This window comes from Nomascus leucogenys, chromosome 20 (genome assembly GCF_006542625.1).
Source record: "Nomascus leucogenys isolate Asia chromosome 20, Asia_NLE_v1, whole genome shotgun sequence".
Classification (NCBI taxonomy): domain Eukaryota; kingdom Metazoa; phylum Chordata; class Mammalia; order Primates; family Hylobatidae; genus Nomascus; species Nomascus leucogenys.
The window spans coordinates 77994965-78019556 of record NC_044400.1 but is presented as its reverse complement, the minus strand read 5'-3'; the positions used below and the strand labels follow the sequence as shown (position 1 = coordinate 78019556).

The 24592-nt window shown below is 47.4% G+C and overlaps 1 protein-coding gene across 1 annotated transcript in view; it reads right to left on the bottom strand.

The window, feature by feature from the left end:
- Positions 1-24592, bottom strand: part of TBC1D14 (TBC1 domain family member 14) — a 117111-nt gene that overhangs the window by 48985 nt on the left and 43534 nt on the right. Inside the window, exon 3 of the mRNA XM_003278523.4 lies at positions 11198-11318. Within this exon, the coding sequence (XP_003278571.1) occupies positions 11198-11318 (121 nt within the window). The remainder of the gene's footprint in view (positions 1-11197; positions 11319-24592) is intronic.

Genomic DNA, 24592 nt, shown 5'->3' with positions numbered 1-24592 from the left:
CTTGAACCCGGGAGGCAGAGGTTGCAGTGAGCTGAGATCGCACCACTGCACTCCAGCCTGAGCAACAGAGCAAGATTCTGTCTTTAAAAAAAAAGAAAAAGAAAAAAGACAAGTTATTTATAACATTCTATTGTCTTATTTTTGTGGAGTTTGTAGTGGTAACCCCTTTTTTCATTCCTTTTGCTAATTTTATTCTTTTTGTCAGTTTTGCTAGAGTTTAATCAATTTTGTTGATCATTTCAAAGCCCCAGCTTTCGGTCTATCATTTTTCTGTTTTTAATTGTAGGGATATCTGTTCTCACATTTATTCTTTGCTTCCTTTTGCTTGCTTTGGGTTTATTTGCTCTGTTTATACTTTCTTAAGGTAGAAACTCTGATTACTGATCTGAGACCGTTTTTCTTTTCTATGTGAGCATTTTAATGCTATACCTTTCCCTCTAAGCACTGCAACCTACAAATTTTGTATGTTGTGTTTTCGTTCGCTTCAAAATATGTTCTAATTTTCCTTGTGACTTCCTCATGGGCCCATGATTAATTTAGAAGTATGCTACTTGTTTAATGTGCACGTTTGGGGAGACAATTATTTTTCTGTCACTGCTTTCTAGTCTAATATCACTCTGGTCAGAACATATTTTGTGTAATTTTAATCCTTTTGAAATTTTTAAGCTTCTTTTATATCCCAGAATATGGTCTGTCTTGGTGAATGTTCCATGTACATTTGAAAAAACTGTGTATTCTGCTTTTGCTGGAGGGTGCTGTGTTCTATAAATTGTGAATTAGATCAGGTTGGTTGATGGTGTTCATTTCTATGTCCTGGCTGATTCTGTCTACAGTTCTATCAATTGCTGTTTAGTGAGGACTGTTGACACTCCCATTACAAATGTGGACATGTCCATTTGTTTCAGATCTGATAGACTTTGCTTCATGTATTTTGCAGCTCTGTTATGAAGTGCAAATACCTTTAGAATCATTATGTCTTCATTAGGTAATGTCCCCCACTTTATCTCTGATAATTTTGTTCTGAAGTCTACTTTTTATAATATTAATAGACCTATCTTAATTTTTATTATATTAATAGACCTATCTTAATTTTGATTAGTGTTTTCATGGTGTATCTTTTTCTATCTTTTTATTTTAATCTACATATTTTATATTTGAAGTGAGTTTCTTGCAGACAACATATACATAGTTGGGTCTATGGTTTTGTGTTTTTTTGAGATAGGATCTCACTCTGTCACTCAGGCTAGCATGCAGGGGTATGATCAGTTCACTGTAACCTCAAACTCCTGGGCTCAAGCGATCCTCCTGCCTCAGTCTCTTGACCAGCTAGGACTACAGGTGTGTATCACCATGCCCAGCTAACTTTTTTCAATAGAGACAGGGTCTCACCATGCTCATCAGGCTGGTCTGGAACTCCTGGCTTCAAGTAATTGTCTGCCTCAACCTCCCAAAGTGCTGGAATTACAGGTGCAAGCCACCACACCCAGCCCATTTTTTTAACCCATTCTGACAATCTGTCAGAACTGAGTATTGAGACACACAACTGGTGTGTTCAGACCATTTACATTTAATGCAGTTGTTGATATGTTTGAATTTAGGTCTACCATCTCGTTTTCCCTTTTTTTTTTCTTCCTCTGTGTCTTCTTTCCTGTCTTGATTCAAGTTTTTTGAACTTTTTTTAGAACTCCATTTTGATTTCTCTATTGTTTTTTGCCATCTCTTTGTATAGTTTAATGGTTGGTCTAAGGATTACAATATACATATTAACTTTTCACAATCTACTTAGAATCAGTATTTTACTACTTCAAGTGGAATGCAGAAACTTTATCACCACACCTTGTCCCCTTTTGTATTTCACTTGTCTTACATATTACATCTACATACACTGTAAACGCCAGACATTATAATTTTTGCTTTCAAACATATTTTTAAATAACTCATTAAGAAAACAGTCTACTGATTTGAAAACGTTCCCCAAATCAATCTCAATAGGAATAAGAACCCCAGGCACACATCATTTCATTTTCTAGATTCTTTTCATGATAATTTATTATGTGTCCTGATTTCTTCTCCAGGATTTATAGTCCATTGGGGAACTCAACTATTTATTTAAAATTGTGTTTCCCAGGAAATGAGAGTTATGTATATTCAGCTGTGGTTTTGTGAATGTCTTTATATTTATAGTGTTTTAACTCATCAACTTTGCATTATAATTATACGGCAAATTGTTTATTGCTGTTTCTACTCTAATCATGTTATAGCACATTGTCACTGTATATTTAAAGGCAACACCTACTTGCTTTTAGTTAAAACAAAAGGAAAATAGTCTACTGTATTTATCCAGATACGGACAATTTCTGTTCCCCTTCTTTCTTGATGTTCCCAGTCTCCTCCTAGTACAATGCCCTTCTATCTGAATAACTTCTTTCGGCAATTCTTTTTATAATCAGTCTGCTGGCAACAAATTCTTAGTTTTTCATCACCTGATAATATCTTTATTTTACTTTCATTCCTGAAGGGCATTTTTGCTGGATACAGAATTTGGGTTGACAGTTCTTTTCGGTGCTCTAACAATATTGTTTTTCTTTTTCTGGCCTCCACGGTTTCTGATGAGAAATTCAGTCAAATTGTTATTCCCCAGTAAGTATGACATTGTTCTTCTCTGGTTGTTTATAAGATTTTTTTTGTCTTTGTTTTCAGCAATTTGGGTATGATGTGTCTGGACATGGACTTCTTACTTTTTAGAGTTTATTTTGTTTGGCGGCCACTGAATTTCCTGAATCTATAGGTTTCTGTCTTTTACTAAATGTGGGAGATATTCAGCCATCATTTACTGCAGTAATTGTCTGTATCATATTGTTTCTCCTCTCCTTCTGACACTCCAGTGACAGTGTTACACTTTTTAGTACTGCCCCACATGTTCCTAAGGCTCTGTTCATTTTTTAAACTCATTTTTTTTCTCTGTACTATGCAGACTGGATAATTTCTGTTTTTTGTTTTGTTTTGAGACAGAGTGCTCTGTCACCCAGGATGGAGTGCAGTGGCACAATCTCAGCTCACTGCAACCTCCGGGAGCTCCTGGATTCAAGTGATTCTCCTGTCTCAGCCTTCCAAGTAGCTGGGATTACAGGCACCTGCCACCACACCTGGCTAATTTTTGTATTTTTAGTAGAGATGGGGTTTCGCCACATGGGCCAGGCTGGTCTCGAACTCCTGAGCTCAGGTGATCCACCCGCCTCAGCCTCCCAATGTGCTGGGATTACAGGCATGAGCCACCACGCCCGGCCTGGATTGGATAATTTCTATTGATCTTAAAATTCACTCACTCTTTCCTCTATCATCCTCATTCTACTATTGAGCCTGTCTGGTTAGTTTATTTCAGTTAGTGTATTTTTCAGTTACAAAATTCCCACTTAATTCTTTTTATAGTTTCTTTTCCTTTACTGATACTTTCTATTTTCCCATCCCAGAAGTGTTCACCCTTACTTGTTGGAGCATTTTTATAATGATTGCTTTAAAGTCTATTGAATAATTCCAACATCTGTGTTATCTCGGCAGTGGTGTCTTGATTATTAAAAGACGATCCTGGCCAAGTACAGTGGCTCACACCTGTAATCCCAGCACTTTGGGAGGCTGAGGCAGGCAGATCACTTGAATCCAGGAGTTCAAGACCAGCCTGGGCAACATGGCAAAACCTTGTCTCTACAAAAAATATAAAAAATTAGCCAGGTGTGGTGTCACGTGCCTGTAGTCCCAGTTACTCACGAGGCTAAGATGGGAGGATCGCTTGAGCCCGGGAGGCAGATGTTGCAGTGAGCTGAGATGTGCCACTGCACTCCAGCCTGGGGGACAGAGCAAGACCCTATCTCAAAAACAAAAAACAGGCCAGGCGCGGAGGCTCATGCCTGTAATCCTAGCACTTTGGGAGGCCGAGACGGGCGGATCTCTTGAGGTCAGGAGTTCAAAACCAGCCTGGCCAACATGGTGAAACCCTGTCTCTACTAAAAATACAAACAAATTAGCCAGGCATGGTGACAGGCGCCTGTAATCCCAGCTGCTTGGGAAGCTGAGGCAGGAAGATCACTTCAACCTGGGTGGCAGAGGTTGCAGTGAGCCGAGATCACACCACTGCACTCCAGCCTGGGCAACAGAGCAAGACTCCATCTCAAACAAAACAAAACAAAAACAAACAAACAAAACACACACACAAAAAGATGATCCTATCTGAACCTATTCTGATTCAGAGGAAATTTTTTTTTTTTTTTAAAGATGATTCTAGTTCTTCTTAAGCCAATTAATTTTGAACTGCATTCTAGACATTTTCAATATTGTGTTAAGAAACTCTGAATTTTCTCTCAACCCTTGGGAGAACGTTGACATTTTTATCTTAGTAAGCAATTTACGCAGTTGGATTCCACACACAAGTTCCAGCCAGCCTTCTGTGAGTTGTGGTTCCAAAGTCAGCTGTTTTCAAAGCCTTTGAAGCGCTTTTTGGATCCATCCTGCATGTGCACCATCCAGTGGCCAGTTAGGGAACTGCATAGTGGTCTATCCCAAAGATCAGTCTCAAAGTCTACATAAGCTACTTAGGGTCAGATCTGTGTACCCGCAACATGACAAGAAGTCTGGGAGTTCATTAACCACCTTAAAGGGTCACCTTCCTGAGCTCCTCCTCTCTGCAATCCCCCCAGTACTTTCTAGTTTCCTGTGTCTCCCCTTTTCTGGTTCTCTAGCCACGCGCTTCCCACAACTGCATCCATATCTGGGCCAGGTAATGGGGAGAGAGGGAGAATAAAGCATCAGGGGTTCACACTCTACCCCTTGGAAACAAAACTCTTCTAATCAGCTTCCCTTTCCTGGGAGTTTCAGGCTCCCACCAGCTGCTGCTCTCATAAGAACGCCTGAGGGCTGGGGTGCAAGAGAACAGAGTAAAAAATAAAACTAGGCCCGGGCGCGGTGGCTCATGTCTGTAATCCCAGCACTCCGGAAGGCCAAGGCGGGTGGATCACCTGAGGTCAGGAGTTCGAGACCAGCCTGGCCAACATGGTGAAACCCCATCTCTACTAAAAATATAAAAATGCGCCAGGGGTGGTGGTGCACACCTGTAGTCCCAGCTACTCAGGAGGCTGAGGCAGGAGAATCACTTGAACCCAGGAGGCGGAGGTTGCAGTAAGCCAAGATTGCACCACTGCACTTCAGCCTGGGTGACAGAGTGAGACTCTGTCTCAAAATAAAATAAAAATATAAATAAATAAATAAAACTAAAAAATGGGGTTTCTGCATTCTAAGTGTCAGAGACCCATTCGCCAAGTCAGAAGTACAGAGCTTCTCCTGCTGCTCCCACATTAAGACCTACTCCTGGGTTTGGGTCTGCCTGAGTTCAGGCTGAGAAATATTGGAATGGAAAAAAAAAATTGGTAAACTCAGTACCAATTCAGTGGTACTTCAAATTCTGGTCTTCTTCCCCAACTCACCTGCCACTGTTTACTTTCCAGAATCTCAAATAGCTGCTCCATGCTTTCTGTTCAGATTTTATATCTGCATTCACTGGGTGACACAGGGTGGAGTGTGCTTATTCCGTCTAACCTGGGACCAGGACCTGGTCACTTCTGTAAGCTCGTTCAAGCCCATTTTGCAAAGGCATAAGGGATAATGAAAGTCAAGTTTTTTCTTGTTATTTTAGAATTTGCCTGTAGGCCGGCAGCCAATTACTTCCACTGACCACCAAGACCTATCCTTGCTGCAATCTACAATGTTTTGAGACTTTCAGAGTACCCCAGACTTCTCAGAGGTGAGGAGAGAAAATGTCATTGTCCTGGATCTGCCTTCTTCTGGGATTCTTGCTTTAAAATCTAAGAGCTGACTTGAAATTCCAGAAGGCCGCCCAAGACATTCCAGGCTATACAAACGCAAACACAACAGGCCATGTACTCATCGGTGCTCACATGACAGTGTTTCATCCAGGACACTGAAACCTACAAGCCTGTCCTCCCTGCAGCTATCGCTCCAACAATCGGCAGCGCCCTCAGAGTCCAACCAGGACATTAACTTTCTGCTCAACCTCATTTCCAACAACGACGTCAATTCCTACAGCCTATGTACACAGTGTTATGTCGGAAAGAGTTACTGAGTCTGTTCTAAAGCATCCCCATGTATTTTCAGCCCTGAGCCTCTGACACCTGCTCAAATTACAAAGCATCACTTTTACTTTTTAAATGGTCAATTTTGGGCAGAAGGTAGGTCCCAACTGGAGACAGGGTGACAGCCTGACCTATAAAGCTTTGAGTCCAGCTGAGATGCCCCAGGGGTGTCCAAGGGAGAGAATACAGTCATGGGTTCTTAGTTTCTGTTTCTGATTGGGCCAGTAAAGCCCCTTCCTCATCCCTCTTTTCCGCTTCTAGAGACAGAAACCAAAAACCATGGCTTCAGGCTGCTAAAAGCCTCAACAAAGCAGAACAACAAAAAAATAAGGCGGGTTGGACAAGCTTGCCCTAGAGGGTGATGGTGGACAGGGAAGGGCCTTCCAGGCACTCTAACATTTAGAGGATGGGGAAGATGAGGGACCTAGCAAAGGAAACCGAAAAGGTGGGCGAACAGGCGGCCCGGAAGCCGAGGCAAGAAAGTCACTCAAGGAGCCAGGGTAATGCTGCTGATGGCCAAGGAAGACAAGGGCTGAGAACAGACGCTTGCATTTGGTGGCCGGCGGCTGACAGTCACTTGAAACAGGTGACCGCAGAGATAAGAATTTGCTTATCACCGCAATTTTTCACAACAATGATCACAACTGTAATTATATGTAGAGTTACTTGTTTAAATCTGTCTTTTCCTTGACCCATGGTAAATTCCAACGAAGGCAAGGGCCACAGAAGTCTTGTCCTTCACTGTAATCTCAGGACGGATCTACTCAGAGGCTCAAATCTGTGAAACAAACAAAAGGGCCATGGAATCCAAGAAAGAAGGTTTCCCCTTACTCACAAGGCAAAGGCTGCATTTCTGAGGCAGTGTCACCATCCATGCTGCCCTGGCCAGAGCCCAGCCCATACAAAGCCAGCAACCAGAGGCCTGAAGGCAGCTCTCTCCAAATACATGCTCCCATCTTTATCCACAAGAACTTCTCCGGTTCACCAGCAGTTACTGGAATTCGCCTGGCCGGTGGGCTTTGGCCCCTTTATTTAACCTGCTGTGGCAAAGATGGCTATTTTCCTTCCAATAGCTGACATTCTCTTCCTGAATACCGATAGTTCTTAAATTTTAGCATGCATTAGAATGACCTGTAGCTTCTGTTAAAACTTGTTGGGCCCCAGCCCCAGAACTTGTTTTGATGTGTCTGGAGTAAGGCCCGAGAACGTGTATTTCTAGCAAATGCCCGGGTGATGCCGATGTGACTACTCCGGGGACCGCACCTTGACAGCCACTGTTGTATTGTTATTCTCCTACCCACGGTCGTTTTTGTTTCCCCTATTAAGAAATTCTCTCTCAAACTACCATCGAGGTTAACAAAAAATATGACTTAATTTTCAAAATTTTTATGCAATTTGAAAAGATAACTAAAAGTTAACATTTCAATATTTCCCCAAAATAGTAATATATAAGGCCCAAGCCAAAAGAATGCAGCCCAGTTAGAATAAAATCCGATGTACTGGGCAAATGTCCTGGGCAAACCACATATGGGACCAACACCACAAATTGGACCTATTGATTAAAAGTCAAGACATTCATTCCTTGACTAATAACGCTGGGCGACTCACTGTGTTCAACCCCGGGCAAAAATACACCACATGCGCATTATCCCTTAGTTTAGAACAATTAAGCAGGTAGATATCATAATGCCTGTTTAGCAGATGAGGAAACTGAGAGGTAGTCATTGGCTCAATAGAGACAAAAAGTGGTGAAGCCTGAAACCAAACCCAAGCCTGCAAGTCCAAAGCTCCTGGCCAGTGCACACACCCGACCCCAGCTCAACCACAGGCTCCTTGAGGCAGGTCCAAAGCTCCTGGCCAGTGCGCACACCTGACCCCAGCTCAACCACAGGCTCCTTGAGGTAGGTCAACCCAACTGCTCTTGGGCTCCCAGTGCCCAGCACAAGGCCTGGCCTCAACATGGCTCAGTACTTGTTGGCCAAGCAGATGAAGAACACACTGAAGAGCTCAGGCTCATTATCTCGCACTGCGTTCTGTTGTTCCATTTCCTGTTGCTCAAGGTTGACTTGTCATAAGAAAGAATGGTAACAGCAAACACTTTCTACGTTCACTACTATTCTGAGTGCGTGTGTGTATTCACCCATTTAATCCTCACCACCATGGAGGCAGGTGCTACTGTTCTCCATACTGTAGAGATCAGGAAAATGAGGTTCAGAAAGGTTAAATAACTTGCCCAAAGTCACACAACCAAACGTTAGCAGAGCTGGGATACAAACCCAGGTAGTCTAACTCCAAAGTCTATGTTCTTATGTCACCACGTGATGCTGCTCTCTCAAGTAATAAGAAAAATTCCAGAGAAGGAAAAGGAATTTCCTCAACACCTTCTCTAGGCTTCGGCTCTAAGGGGAGTTATTGTCACCATCCTGGATCACAAGTCTAGGCTGTCACGGCCCCAGCGCCTGCCTCTCTCAAGTGCAGGCTGTGTGAGCCGATGCCTATGACAGCAGCCAGCCCCAGCTGGCAGCCCAGAGGCCTCCCCACAGTGCTGAGTCCCTGACGCTGAGCCCCTCCCAGGCTTCACCAAGTCCCTTGGGTTGGGAGATGAGCGATGAGAGGGCCAGAGACAAGCAAGCAGGTCCCGGGCAGGATTGAATGACTTGTGCAGGTAAGTTACATTCTTTATTATTGATGACGGAAGCAGATGGTCCTCCTCTTGGCAATATTGTGTTACCTACCACATAATGAGCTGGCCTAGTCATTTCAGTTCACAGAAAAAAAAAAAATCCTCTAAGGTCAAGAACACAATCCATGCTCTCCTTAAAAAAAACAGGGTCGGGCCGGGCGCGGTGGCTCACACCTGTAATCCCAGCACTTTGGGAGGCCGAGGCGGGCGGATCACGAGGTCAGGAGATTGAGACCATCCTGGCTAACATGGTGAAACCCTGTCTCTACTAAAAATACAAAAAGTTAGCCAGGCGTGGTGGTGGGCACCTGTAGTCCCAGCTACTGGCGAGGCTGAGGCAGGAGAATGACGTGAACCCAGGAGGCGGGGCGTGCAGTGAGCCAAGATCGCGCCACTGCACTCCAGCCTGGGCGGCAGAGCGAGACTCCACCCCCCCAAAAAAAAAAACAGGATCTTAAAAAGACAAACAAGTTCAAACATGATGTAAGTGATATTAAGTGCCATGGGAAGATCTATTTCTTTTTAATGTAATTGTTGCTTTTTTAAAGTGATTTCTTTAAAAACTTTGTAACAGCTTGGTTATTTAATTTCCTAAGAAATTTATAGCTGAGCTTTGCATACAAACTCATCATACTTTAATTGTATGCTATTTTAATAAGCCTACACAATAAGTGATTCAAATTCAAAATGTAACAATCAACAAAAATGAATTCCAACACTGATTTACTTAGTGAGTCCCCTGGGTCCAGATGATTACAGCAGAGAACGGCAGACAACACTCAAATCAAATTTAACTTGCCGACGCATGAAGAATGTGGCATGTGGAAACCCACTTTGTTGCCCAGAAGCCTCAACACTGCGCTCCCACCTCACCCCTGACACCTAACAGGTCACCCAGCAAGTCAATCCCATCCATTTAGCACTTCAAGGGGTATCCTCTGTAACCCCACAACACAGCACTGGGCCAGACCCCACTTTCTCCTGCCTGGCCTGGTCCAAGAGCCATATTCTTGCCAGGGTGATGCCATCACTCCTTACCTAAGTAAAACACTCAGAGGCTCTGCAAAGTCTTGGGGTTGGAGGCACGCTACCGGGCGCAGCACACAGGCCCCATGGCCAGCCTCCTCCTGGCAGTCAGCCTCCTGGGCTCAGCTGCACATTGTCCTTAGCTCATGCTGTCCCCACTACCTGCCTGGCCCTGCCTGCAAAAGGGGTCCTGGCACCCCACTGCCTGGGGCCGGTTTCCAGCTGTGCTACTTACTAGCAATGTGACCCTGCACATCAAGTCACGCAGCCTCTGTGTCTCAGAGCTTCTTTGGTAAACTGAGTTGAATAATACTATCTTCTTCACAAGGTTGTTATGAGTTTTAAAGGAACTAGAAACACGAGTGCTGAGTCAGTTAGAACTAGCACACAGTAATCACTCAGTACGTGATCCCCATAGCAATTAATTTCCTGTCACACCTTTAACCTCAATTGTCTGTGCCACCCCACTCCTCCTGCACCTGCCCTGGAATCATTTCCACAGGGACACTGTTGGGCGTGGGTACTGTGTTCCTTCCAACTCCAGTGCCAAGCATGAGGCCTGGAGCTTAGTGGAGCCTCAAGAGTGTTTACTGGGCAAATGTCATGAATATAAAACTGAGGTTGGAGGAGCGAGGGTGTTGGGGGCAATGTCATGACACTGGGGGCAGACAGCAGACTCTTAGGATGCCGAGCCGGCTGAGACTCACAGCCTAAGAGAAGCTGCAGGCAGTGACGGTCACAGCTACCTGGGCCGTGGACTTGCTGTGTCCGTGCACAAGCAAGCCTCCAGCAGTGGCATCTCACCCACCATAAGGAGCGAGGCAGCCCAGTGGTGAGGACATGCAGGCCTGGCATGAGCCCCATCCCCACCCCGAAAGTAGGCAACCTCAGAGTGAGCAAGGCAGACGCATCCCAGCAGAGCTGGGGAATGACGGCCCTCGCCTTCCTGTCCCAGAGTAGCACAGGAAGGATGTGAGCTCCAAGAAACCCACGGGAGAAAGCTTTAATATCAAACAATACAAATCTGATGATAAACACATTTGCAACTATTAAAACTGATTAAATACAGTTATAAACATCTAGAGCCCAGCTCTGTCTAAATACCGTTATAAACACCTAAAGCCGACCTCTGTCAAATGGACTTTCCTATGTGCATGTTACAAGCTGTAAGAAATGAAGGTTAAATTCATCCACATTCTGACTACAGACTTAAATCTGAAGAACGTGGCATGCAGATAATACAAAGCGATTTCCAGTTTCAGACTCAATATGGTCATTTTTGCAAGGTTCATGAATATATGCTAAACACATCCAACAGCCTATTTCTGTGATTTCATATCTTGTGTACCTTCTGTATTCTCTTTGAGTCCTTCTGGGCGTTCTCTCGGAGTGGCGCTTTCCCAAATAACTTCCATCCCAAGTCACTGTGTTTGTCAAGCCTTGCACTTTGTTTTCTAGCAAGCAAGTTCCTATAGGAAGAAAATAACAAGGTTAGGGCATTGCTGGGTAATTCAAGAAACACCAGAACAGCAGAACCACTCTAATAAAAACAAGTCAACTTTCCTCTGAGAACCACATACTTTAATTCTTCAGACTTGATTTTCATACAGACACAGAATTATGAGGCAGGAGAAAGACCTTAAGCCAGAAATAAACTTTCTGTTGGCCAGGCGCAGTGGCTCACGCCTGTAATCCCAGCACTTTGGGAGGCCGAGGCGGGCAGATCACAAGGTCAGGAGATCGAGACCATCCTGGTTAACATGGTGAAACCCCGTCTCTACTAAAAATACAAAAAATTAGCCGGGCGTGGTGGTGGGTGCCTGTAGTCCCAGCTACTCGGGAGGCTGAGGCAGGAGAATGACATGAACCTGGGAGGCAGAGCTTGCAGTGAGCCGAGATCGTGCCACTGCACTCTAGCCTGGGCAACAGAGCAAGACTCCATCTCAAAAACAAACACACAAACAAAAAACCTTTTTGTTATTCAACTAATTCTATAATTTAGAGTAAGAAAATGTGTTATATAATAACAAAGGGTATCAGAAAAAGCTTTGAAGTCAGACTAAACTGAATTGAAACTCTGGCTCAACCATTCATTAGCCACATGACACTGGACCAGTATATTAACCTCTCCGAGCCTCAGTTTCCTACGTTTAACAAGGGCACACTGCCCCATGTTCTACAAGGTTGTTATACAAATTAAAATTTCAAGTACACAATTAGTGTTTAAGAGTAATAGCTGCTTTAGTATGTAACCTCTAGCTTAAATTATGTACAAGGTAAATCTGTATTACCTATTTATAATGAGTATTCACATATCATAAAAAGAAAGTTACTCATGAGATGGTCACAAGGTCTTCTCTCCAAAGAACATGTAAACAAAAGTTCCAAATAACACAAATAAATCCCAACTGGTAGCATTAATACAAAATAAAATATGTTTGGAATGCACTGTATCAATGCATTCATTAAAAACAAATGGCTTCCAGGACTTACTAGGAAGTACAAGATGAGCCTACAGCATCTTGCTGGACTAGAAAGAAAGTTCTCAAAGAAATACTGGGACGTGTCTAAAAGAAACAGTAGCCAGCCTGAACAGGCTCCCACTGACTCAATCTGGAACAATTTAATCATCCAAATAATGAGAACAATGGATTATAACTCATTGAATAAAAGAGAAATCCACTAGCCCATATAGGTACAAATAAACAAACATAGAAATTAATGGAGGAGGAGGAAAGCTCTTGGGAAGCCACCTAGTAAGGAGAGATCAACGGAGCTAGGAAATGATCAACGGATGCTTACACCAGTGGGGAAAGCTGAATGAGGAATGGATTTTTACACAGTTTGAAAGTGTCTCCTACAAATTCCTTATTAATTACATGAAGCAAAATAGTTAATCTTATGCCGGACAAACCTGAGGGACACCACCTCAGCCAAGTGATCAAAGCTAACATCACCAGCCAGGAGTGGTGGCTCACACCTATAATCTCAGCACTTTGGGAGGCCAAGGCAGAAGGATGGCTTGAGGCCAAGAGTTTGAGACCCACCTGAGCAAGTAGTGAGACTCTGTCTCTACACATAATCTTTTTAAATTAGCCAGGTACAGTGGCATGTATCAGCAGCCCTAGCTACTGGGGAGGCTAAGGTGATATAATTGGAACCCAGGAGTTCAAGGTTACAGTGAGCTATGATTACACCACCAGTCTGAGCGACAGAGCAAGACACTTGTCTCTATTTTTTAAAAAGCCAGGACAGATGACACAGAAGCCTGATCTGATGCACAGGGAATGACACACCAAGTCGATGGTGCTGATGCCCAGGAATGCATGACCTGAATCCAAGCAGACACACCCAGACTGAGACAATCTATACAATAATGGACCTATAAGCTCTCAAAATGTCAATGTCATGAAAACAAAGAAAGGCTGAGGAACTGTTTCAGATTAAAAGGACATGAAAGAGGGCCAGGCGCAGTGGCTCATGCCTGTAATCCCAGCTACAGGCTGAGGCAGGAGAATCACTTGAACCCAGGAGGCGGAGGTTGTAGTGAGCCAAGATCGCACCATTGCACTCCAGCCTGGGGGCGACAGAGTGAGACTCTACCTCAAAAAAAAAAAAAAAGATTATTAGGACAATTGATGAAGTATGATTACAGACTGTGGGTTTGACAACAACACTGGATTAATGCTAAGGGACCTCATTTTGACAACCGCTCTGTGGTTACATAAGGGAATGCCTTTGTTCTTAGGAAATATGCTGATATATTTAAGGGTAAACAGATATGGTATCTCAAGCTTACTCTTCTAATGGCACAGGAAAAAATATGCATATATACTATCACATGTAACGGGAAGTAGAACCAACGGAGCCAAATGCACACAGTTCGTAAATCTGGTAAAGAATATAATCGAGTTCCGGGGTTTTTCTGCAGTTTTTAGTAAATTTGAAATTTTATCAAAATAAAGTTACAGAAACTTTCAAAAAAAAAAGAAACAAATAGTTTCACTGTTTCCTTCCTTTTGTGTTGTGGTTATAATCATTTCGGAAATAGTTTCATAGCCCAAGGTAATTTCCATTTATAAGAAATGGACTTTCACTATGATCTCGCCACTGCACTCCAGCCTGGGCGACAGAGCAAGACCTTGTTTCAAAAAAAGAAAGAAAAAGAAAATGAACTTTGAACTGTCTGAGATCCAATCCATTTAGCATCTAAAATTTCGCCATCAGTGAAGGACTTATGCAATTAAACCAGGTTAAAACTTCAGGTAGTACAAGATACTAAGAACCTGGCATCCAGAACTTGGGTTCACTAAGGGTATACATTTTGCTGAAGAGGCGTTGTGTGTCTCTGGGAAACTGCAGTCAGGAAGGGGAAGGCACCAGGATCCGGGATAGGCTTCTTTACTCTGGAGGGACAGGAGCTGCAGAGGGTCTAAGGAATGGACGGGAGAATTGCACAGAAGCCACGGAGTGTGGGGATGTGCAGAAAGGAGAAGTCTGGGTGAACGGCTCCCAGATTCGTGGTCTGGAAGGTTGAGCACAAGCTGGAGTGTTATTCACTGAAACAGGGGCTGGCAGGAAGACGACTAAGAGGAACAGAAACCTTGGTTTTTCAGGTCTCAGCTGACACTATATTAGTCCGTACAAAGGTAGTGCAGATAAAAATTAATGTCAAAAATCAAAGTTGTGACTGGGCACGGTGGCTCACACCTGTAATCCCAGCACTTTGGGAGGCCGAGGCGGGTGGATCGCCTGAGCCCAGGAGTTCGAGACCACATGGGCAACATGGCGAAACTCGTCTCTATTAAAAATACAAAAATTAGCTGGGTGTGGTGGCACACGCCTGTAACCCCAGCTACTCAGGAGGCTGAGGCATGAAGAATCGCTTGAACCTGGGAGGCGGAGATTGCAGTGAGCCGAGATCACACCACTGCACTCCAAGCCTGGGTGACAGAGTGAGACTCAGTCTCAAAAAAAATCAAAGTTGCATGATTATTTTTAACGTAAGAGCTTAGGCTCACATGATAGGCCATGACTTTTGAAAAGCTCATAAAAAGCATGTTGATATATTTTTTTGTGGGTAAGAGGTTGAAGTGTGACCCCAAAACAAGTCACTACAAGTGAAAAGGTGCTGTAGCCTGGGGTCTGGGCTGAAAGGACGTCTTCCTTTCTGGTGGGGTGAGCCATCGGGGGCCCTGGTGTAGCTGTGGCTGGGCCCAGGAGGCCAAGGGGGAGCTCAAGGATCTGCACCTACCAGTCACATGACCAAACATCACTCTCAGGTCAGGTGCAGTGAGAGAACACAGCTGGGCAGGGGCGAGCCTAGGCACTGCAGAGCCCATCTGCTCTGTCCCTTCAACACCTGTGCTGTTTGCCCGACAGGGAGCCCACACTGGTGCTGCTGCTCCAGAGTCTAGCAGTCCCTCAGCTGCTGCTTCATGGGCTGTGTGGCCCGGTAAGTCAGCCCACCCTTTGGCCTTCAGATGCTGAGCACACAGTGGCCATAGCCACCATCTCTGACACTCACAGGAGACAGAACAGAGAGGCTGCTGGCTCCAAGCTTCCTCTTTTCACTATTTCAAATGCACCTGTCCCACACCCCGCATTGGAAGTCCTCGCACTTGCCCTCGGGGCATTCTGCAGAGCCCTCCCGGACCAGCTGCCCGGGCCTGGGCTCCCCTGCTTCTGTTTCCAGAGCGCAGGGCATTCCCTTCATTCTGTGCCTATGGGATGGACTCCATCCCCTCTCCTCTCCACATGCCTTCACCTTCGGTGGGGTCTCCCAGAGGGCAGGGTAGAGTCACCTCTGCATCCGCAGGATCTACGCAGCATGCAGTAGGTGCTACACACGTGTCTACTGGCAAATGGAGCAGCCCATCGTGTGTGTGTGCATGGGAGGCAAGTGTAGGGTGATGAGGAGGCGGGACTGACATGCAAGGCACAGGGGTAAGGTAAGGGGAGTGCAACCCAGACGAATCAAGGCCCGAGACTGAGAACTCAACAGAGGTAACCCCTCAACAGGAAGGAGTCCCTCTGGGAAGAAGGGGTAATGGGTGGTGGGGGGCTGGGAGAGAGCAGGCGAGGAGTGGCAGACCACCACAACCTCCCAAGGGGGCTGAGAGCTGGGGGGTGGCCAGTAGGGGGTGAGGGCCATTTACCAACCCTGCGCCAGAGAACGCTGGACTCCTTTTGTTTTGCATCCCCAATAAAGGGCCCTTCAGTGGGAAGAAGAAACTCCTTTGTCCCATAGAGAAAAAGCACTCACTCTACTAGCAGCATTAAGGACAAGCAGCTCTTGGCCTCCAAGCTGTCTCAGCTGCTGTGCAGACACAAAGCACCCATTAACCCTGGTGAGACTCACCTGCAGCTGCCTCAACCCCACCATCAAGGGCACGGCAAGTAAACAATCGATATCTGTAGGTGCCCTGCCTCCAACCCACACACGGTCAGTGTCACCCGCACTTGTCACAGCAGGGTTCCCTGAGAGCCCAGGACTCTAGCTCATGAGTCCTGCCCCACTACCCCGATATGCACACATGCCAGCACATGGGTGTGGTGCCTCTCCCGCCACCATCCGTACCTGCACAGCACCTGGGTGCTGGCATATCTCACCTCCTACCTAGCCCCTTCATCCAGGTGCCCACTGAGATCCCTCCTCCTGCGGCAGATGGGAGAAGAGACCTGAGAACGTCCGCAAAGATGAGAAGAGAACCATTTCTTCTTTTAAAAGGCTGATATCTCATGTTAAAATCCCCATCGATCAGCCTTGGCTCAGACGCACCTCTGCAGTCAGGAGGCCAGAGCAAGACGCTCTCTCAACAGCCCTCGGCCGCATTCATTCAGACACTGAACAACAGAAACAGGAGTCGTATGTGCTCTAAACCCTCCAGTCTTCCAGGTTAACACCAGGGCTCCCCACTGCCCAGCCTCCTTGTCCTCCTGCCTTTTTTCGGCTGCACACACCCCGCAGACAGATGCCAGTCACGCCCCAGGTGTGCCTGCCTCGCCCCTCCTTCAGGCACCCCGCAGGTACAGCTCCACACCGAGCCCCAGACCCCAGCAATGCTCTCTACCAGGGCCATCTTCTGTAAGCACAAGTGGACCACGCCAGCCCTGCCACAAATCCCACCAAGGACTTGCACCTGTTTTTGTGGCAATGGCGCTGTGGCTCCAAGCACCTACCTCAGGCCTACCACACAGGCTGCTCCCTCTGCCCGTAAGTGCCCCCGAGAGGGGACTCGGGATTAAATGAGGGGGTTCAGCCTGGCCATACACAAGCAGCCCCACCATCAGGCTCAGCTCCTCATGGAGTGGGCACTGCAGAGAAACTCTTCCTTACTCCTCAGCAGGGCCAGCTCGGCTCCTCCATGGCACAGAGAGATTTGGGGGGCCACAGTTGACAAGAATGGGTAGTAACCATCAAAAGGTGCCCTGAAAGATGCCGGCCCCACCAGGATTTGTCCACAAAGGCCGCTCAGTGTCGTTTTAAAGCCATGTGGCAGAGCCTGGGAAACACACTGGGGGCTGTCAGGGATCAGGCCACACCCGGCCATGGGAAGAGCCTGCCTGTAAGCCAGAGAGAGGCAGCAGCACTTTTGCACAGGGAAAAGGGCCCAGTGCTTCCCTGGGGCATTTCTCCAATGACTTGCAAAGTAATGGGGAAAAGACAGGGGACACCAACAAAGTAATGTTAAAAATAATGGCATGTCCATTTTTCTGTGAAGGCAGAGCTCCCAGGTCCAGTGTGGAGTGCCAGACCCCAGGACACGGCGTCCTGATAATTAGGAGCGAGGTCCACAGCTCACACATTTAACTGGGACAAAACGGACCTTCAGAAGCCCCATTCCCAACAAGAGTATTCAGGTACACGTTGGACACCGATTCTGGCCTCTCTCGGCCTCCTCCGCACTGTTATCAGGGTCTTTCACAGGCCTGTGCAGTGCACCCGATTAGGCTGGAAAGGCAACATCTGAAGAGAGGCAGCGGGGCTGAAAACAGCAAACCGCCTGGAGGCTCCAACACCCCTCACCTTCTGACAACAGGTTGGGGCCTGTGCTGTCCCATACGGGAGCCACTGGACATGCCAAAGGTGCAGCTCATCATGCTGAAAGATGCTGGCTGACATAAAATATATTATTATTTTTTAATGTCAGATAAAGTCTGGAAACAACCCAAGAGTTCCTGATACACTCACAGGCAGCTTTCAGGAGGCCAACAGGCATTTTTTTTGAAGGGAAAAAAGCAAGGTACATAATCATACAAGGCATGCCATGTAACACCTGCATCTGCATTTGCCCGTACAGGTGCAGATTCTCTGGAAGAACACAAAAACTGCTTACATTCATTGCTTCTGGAGCAGGATATTGGGTAGCAAAAGGCATGGGGTAGGCCAGGCATGGTTGCTCACACCTGTTATCCCATTTTGGGAGGCAGGGGTGGGTGGATCACTTGAGGTCAGGAGTTTGAGACCAGCCTGGGCAGCATGGCAAAACCTTGTCTCTACAAAAAATACAAAAAAAAAAAAAACAAAAATAGCCAGGCGTGGTGATGTGCATCTGTAGTCCCAGATACTTGGTAGACTAAGGTGGGAAGATCGCTTGAGCCCGGGAGGCGGAGGTTGCAGTGAGCTGAGATCGCACCATTGCACTCCAGCCTGGGTGACAAGAGCCAGACTCTGTGTCAAAAAAAAAAAAAAAAAAAAAAAAGGCACAGGGTAGAAAGCCAACTTTTCACCCATATACTGTCTTGTACTTTTTGATTTCTGAGCCATGCAAACGTGTTGCTGATGGAAAAAAGTTCATAAAAAATTTAAAAGCCACTGCAAAACTAGGTATTTCTGCCATTAGAAAATGAAATGCTTTGTACCACTCCCACTCCATCCTTCAAATCGGTAAGACTTCATCACACCCCAAAAAAGTATAGGATTTTTCTGCACTTCCAGCAATACAACTTGGCAAGATCGGGCCACTCCTGTTGCATTAGGTAGGAAGTGACAGCAAGCAAAGGGCCAAGAAGAAATGCAAGTATTCAGTGATGTGCCGCTGGTACCAAAACACAAGGCCTTTGGCAGAGACATGAAAATGTTTATTCCACAGCCTAAGTACAGTCGTCATGCCTACTATGCCTCAAAAACAGATCCCGAGAGGGTTCCAGAGAAGGGGCTGCATGGAGCACTGAGCCCGTGATCCCCCCTTGTTCCCACTCAACTCAGCAGCTCTGCATGAACCCCTGCCCACACTGTGCTTCCCAGAGGCGGGGGCCCTGCTGAAAACAGCAGGAGCCAGCTGTGAGCCTGGAGGAGGACCACAGCCTTCACACCAGGCCAGGGGAAGGCCCAGCGGGAACCAAGGGCTTCAGAGAAGCAGGCAGAGCTGTGTCTGCCCTCGACTTTACCTCTTGGCAGGCACTGCTTCTGAGCCTCATTTCTACCTCTCAGGATTAAATATGATAAAAAGAAAGCCAGGAAAGCACCCAGCACTTGCTGCGGGGCCTGGCACCCTGCATATCCCATTCAGTGACACACACTCTTAAGTGAGCACCTATTGTCTCCAAGGCCCAGACTATAAAACAAACAGGTAAGTTAATAGGGCTACCATCCTCAAGAAGCTGACCAACAAACTGGCCAATGAGACAGGGGTAGGGACACCTTGAGAACCAAGAGGAGTGTCCAGCTTTGGAGGGTGAGAGAAAGAAGATTGAAGGGTGACAGCATTCCAGGGAAGGGCATTAAGAAGACTGTTCAAGCCAGGCCCAGTGGCTCACACCTATAATCCCCGCACTTTGGGAGGCCAAGGTGGGTGGATCACTTGAGGCCAGGAGTTTGAGAAGAGCCTGGGCAACACAGTAAGACCTCATGTCTACAAAACATTTAAAATAAAAATAAGCCAGGCGTGGTGGTGCACACCTATGGTCTCAGTTACTTGGGAGGCTGAAGTGGGGGGAATCGCTTGAGCCCAGGAGTTAGAAGCTGCAACAAGTTGAGTGAGCCCCTGAACTCCAGCCTGGGTGACACGGCGAGACTCTGTCTCAAAAAATAAATAAAGCATAAAAAGATTGTTCAGTAATATCTGTGTGTGTGTGTGTGTGTGTGTGTGTAGGGGTGTGTGTGTGTAGGTGGGGATCACCTGTATCACCCTTACTCTATCACCCACCTCCTAGACTCACTGAAGTCAGGATGCTCAAGGGACATAAACCCCTCGACCCCCAGTATGAAGCAGGTGAGGCTGTTGGAAAGGTGGCTGGCCAGGCAACTGCAGACTCCGGCTCTAACTGTGGGCTGGCCACCTGGAGCAGTCATCTGGACAGCGACTTGACTCACCCCTGACCCGCACCTGGTGCTGTGTTCAGCTGCTGAGTGGGACACAGAGCACAGTAAGCAGTGCCATCCCTGGGGAGCTGAGAATCTAGGAGCAGGGTGAGCCTGGCCCAGGCTAAAGGGCTGAGTTACATTTCTAGGCAGCACTGTGGGCTTAACATCCCCAAGAGGGTTGGGATATCCCAACAAGGGGATGATAAAAACAGCCCATAAAAAAAAGCCAGCACCCCTTCTTTTTTTTTTTTTTTTTTTTTTGAGAATCTCACTCTGTCACCCAGGCTGGAGTGCAGTGGTGTGAACACAGCTCACTGTAGCCTCAACCTCCTGGGCTCAAGCAGTCCTCCCACCTCAAGCCTCTCAAGCAGCTGGAACTACAGGCTTATCCCACTACACTTGGCTAATTTTTGTAGAGACAGGGTCTCACCATGTGGCCCAGGCTGGTCTCGAACTCCTGGGCTCAAGCCATCCTCTCACCTTGGCCTTCTCCCTCTAACTTTCTAAGATAAAACCTAAAAGACACATTCTCTTCCCAGGAATATAGCAAGAAGTGCCCAATCACCAGCCCAAATTCCTCTCCTGGCAAGACCAGAGGAGACCAGTAGGCAAAAGCAAGAGGTGAGCGCTGCACGGATAAAGGAGAGGAAGTGTGCCCACAGCTTCAGAACACAGAAACAAAACACCTTTACAGAGCAAAGAGACGCCGTACCATGCCAGCAACTTTCACCTCCATCTGTCCAGGTATTTCTTGACCTAAATATTTACTTGTTCAAATGTATGTTGACTCTAAGTCAGACACTGTTCCAGGCATGGAGCGCCTGTTCCCATGGAATTTACTGTAAACATCACCCACTGCTTAAACGTGAGATTGGTGATAGTGTTCCAAGGAAAACAGCCTAGACATGAGGTCGGTTCTCAAGGTCACCCATCTGGGACTCCAACTCAGGCCTTTCCAGGCCTCCCCAGGCAAGTACCGGTGGACACATGGAGTCTAGTTTCCCAGTGCAGGCCACAAGTTTCTCCACTTTCCTCCCAGTACAAATGAAGAATGGCTGGCCGGTGCCACCGTCAAGACGAGCACGCAGCAAGCGACGTGGCTCCCAGCACGGGGCAACCATGCTCCTGCTCCACTCCCAGACTCTTCCTAAGAAAGGCAAAGCTGTGGGGTGTGGTGGAGGAGACACCAATCGATGATAAAAAGGCAAAGACAGCCAAGTAGCCGGAAGCAGCTTACTGGCTGTCCATCCCACTCCCGAGGCCACCTTTGTTCACTTCCAGCAAATAGAGCGGTGAGGAACTGCGGCCCTCCTTGTGAGAAGGCCCCCACACCTAAGCCCGGCCACAGACCCAGTGCTCCTTCCCCACACAGGCAGCTTAGGCACCTATCTGCATCTAGAAAGCCACAAAGGGGGAGGTAACCTCGTGTCACCTGCATTGGCTGAGAAGTGAGGCACAAGAGGCTTTGAGGAGACTGACCAGCAGCTATACCAGCCTTGCCCTTCCACACAGAAGCAGCCCCGGGCAAGCAACCCTGGTCCCTGGGCCTCCTTTCGTCTGCAATTAGAGATCATGCCAACTTCCTCCTAGGGCCAGGCGAGAGTGAAGGGGGACCAGGCGTATCAGTCATTCCACACACTCTAGGCGCTCAGTGGCAGGTCTGTGTAGGCGCGTGTGCAGGAGTCATCAGCGGGGATGACGTATTGGTAGCCTGTGTTTTCTGTCTACGCCGTGTTCTTCAGTTTGATTTGTTCAACATTTTTAAACAGAAAAACCTGGGTTTCCAGCTTCTCTTGGAATAGAAGATCTGGCCACAGTGAGCCAGAGCTGCTCAGGGGCCTCTGGCCAGGGGTGGTGTGTCCTGTACAATCCCCTCCACTCCGCCACACTCCACCACACCTGCTACTTCAGCACTTGCATCATCTGTTCGCAGGGGCACATCTAGGTTTGGAGGGCCTTGAAGCTTTCACAGTTTGGGGAATTCTCTTTGAAAAAAAAAACTTTATTATGAAAACAAAGTACAAGTCGGGGGGCTATGATCTGTCTCCTTCAGCAGAATATAAAGCTCATGGAAGTGAGTACCACCTCTTCTAATTACCGCTCTGTCTCTAGTGCCTGCGACAGTTCCTGGCACTGAGTAAAACACTCAGATTATTGAATGAAAGCTTTTTTCAATTAATTTTTATAAAGATTACATAAGAATTATTATTGCACTTAACCAAGAGGAAGGCAGGAGGCTGGGGAGATGGGCCCAGACTCGTCTACCTAAGCAACACAGAGCTACGACTCGGACTTACGTGTCCGAGGCTGCTACCTGTCCCTGAAGGCAGAGGACAGCTGGGGAGGCAGGACGCAATCCTCCCTGACCCGGTGGGGCAGGTTCCACAAGCCACGGACACTCATCAGGGCTTTCTCAAAGCCTCTCAAGTCTTAAGAAATAAACCCAAAGTCCCCTCCCTCAAGATACTATACGCTTCAACGCCTGTTTGCGCTTCAGCAGTTACTCAGGGCTTCTTGCTCTTTCCGTCCTTTGTCTCATTAACAGAAACTGCTGGCAACTTCCGATTCCAAAGCAATCGGAAGCCAGGTGAGCCATGCAGCACTTGGCTCCCATGGAGACTGCCTGGCCCAGGAGGGCATCTTTGCCACCACTTTCTGAATCATAGTTACCTGGTGCAGGGCACTACCAGGTGCCTGCCTAGTGCTGCACCAGGCACTTTACCTATGTTTTACATCCTCCTCCAATAACCCTACAAGAAAGGTATTACAGCCGCCACCATACGGACAGGACACCGAGGCCCAGCGAGGCTAAGACGCTTCCTCCTGAAGGGACATAGCAATCCTGTTATTCACCAAGGGTAGAGAAGGCAAAACCTAAATGCTTCCTCTAAATCCCACTTCCGAGGTATACTTTCCAGATCTCCACTCCCCAAAAACTGACATCGTCACACATATTCACAGGGGCCTCTGACTCTCCTTTGAAAATGCAAGGGAAGGCCGGGCGCGGTGGCTCACGCTTGTAATCCCAGTACTCTGGGAGGCTGAGGCGGGCGGATCACGAGGTCAGGAGATCGAGACCACGGTGAAACCCCGTCCCTACTAAAAATACAAAAAATTAGCCGGGCGTGGTGGCGGGCGCCTGTAGTCCCAGCTACTCGGAGAGGCTGAGGCAGGAGAATGGCGTGAACCCAGGAGGCGGAGCTTGCAGGGAGCCGAGATTGCGCCACTGCACTCCAGCCTGGGCGACAGAGCAAGACTCTGTCTCAAAAAAAAGAAAATGCAAGGGAAAAGGGCCAGCCTTCTGAACTGTCACAGAGACATGAAAAACAACACAGCCTCCTTCAAAGCAAACCTCCTATGTAAGAAAATCCTACCTCCTCCACAGGAAACATGAAGAAAGAAAGTGAGGTTCTATTACCATGATCAATCACTGTGCTCAAAATTCCTAGTTCCACACACAATCCAAAGTACCCAAGAGCTGGAAATACTTGGAGCCACTCTTCTTTCAGAAAATGCTACTCAAGTAGCATCTGATGCTAAAAAGTTAATCCTGGCCGGGCACGGCCGCTCACGTCTGTAATCCCAGCACTTTGGGAGGCCAAGGCAGGTGGATCACTTGAGGCCAGGAGTTCAAGACCAACCTGGCCAACATGGCAAAACCCCATCTCTGCTAAAGAAAAATACAAAAATTAGCTGGGCGTAGTGGCACACGTTTGTAGTCCCAGCTACTCGCGAGGCTGAGGCAGGAGAATTGCGTGAACCTGGGAGGCGGAGGCTGCAGTGAGCCAAGATCGTGCCACTGCACTCCAGCCTGGGTGACAGAACCAGACTTCGTCTCAAAAAAAAAGTCCTTAAAAACAGAATATCCAAGTCAAGGAAGTGCAGTGGGCATGAGATACACATAAGCACAAACACTGGCCCAGGGAGCTGGGGCCCTCAGAGATGCTGCCGAGATAGAAAGGATCACCTCCATTTCACACCGGGGGGAGTCCCACAGAAACACTTCAGCCCAACTAAGGCCGAGGGTTGCATGCTATAAAAGCTATACAGACGGGAAAGACCCTGCTTCCAGTTAAGACTCCAGTTCCAACAGCAAGAAAGGCAAGAAAGCAGCCACAAACCTGTCCATGAACAGGAGCGGAGGGGAGATGGCCATCATGTCTACTGTGACCTCGCAGCTCCGAGGGGCTGGCCGCAGAAGCACGGACTCTCCCCGTGCCTCATTCCTGGCACTCCAGAGCCACAGTCCCCGGGAAACACCATGGGTGCACTCGGAGCCCCGCCCCTCGCGTCTTCGAGGTGAAGGCAAGCTGGACCCAGCAGGCCTGCGGAAAGGCGGGGGCAGCAGGGAGGGCCTCCCCAGTCACAGGGAGGGAGGAGTGAGCACAAAGTCTGGGAAGCAAAGCCTGAGTGACGGGTTCTCGGGCCTGGGAC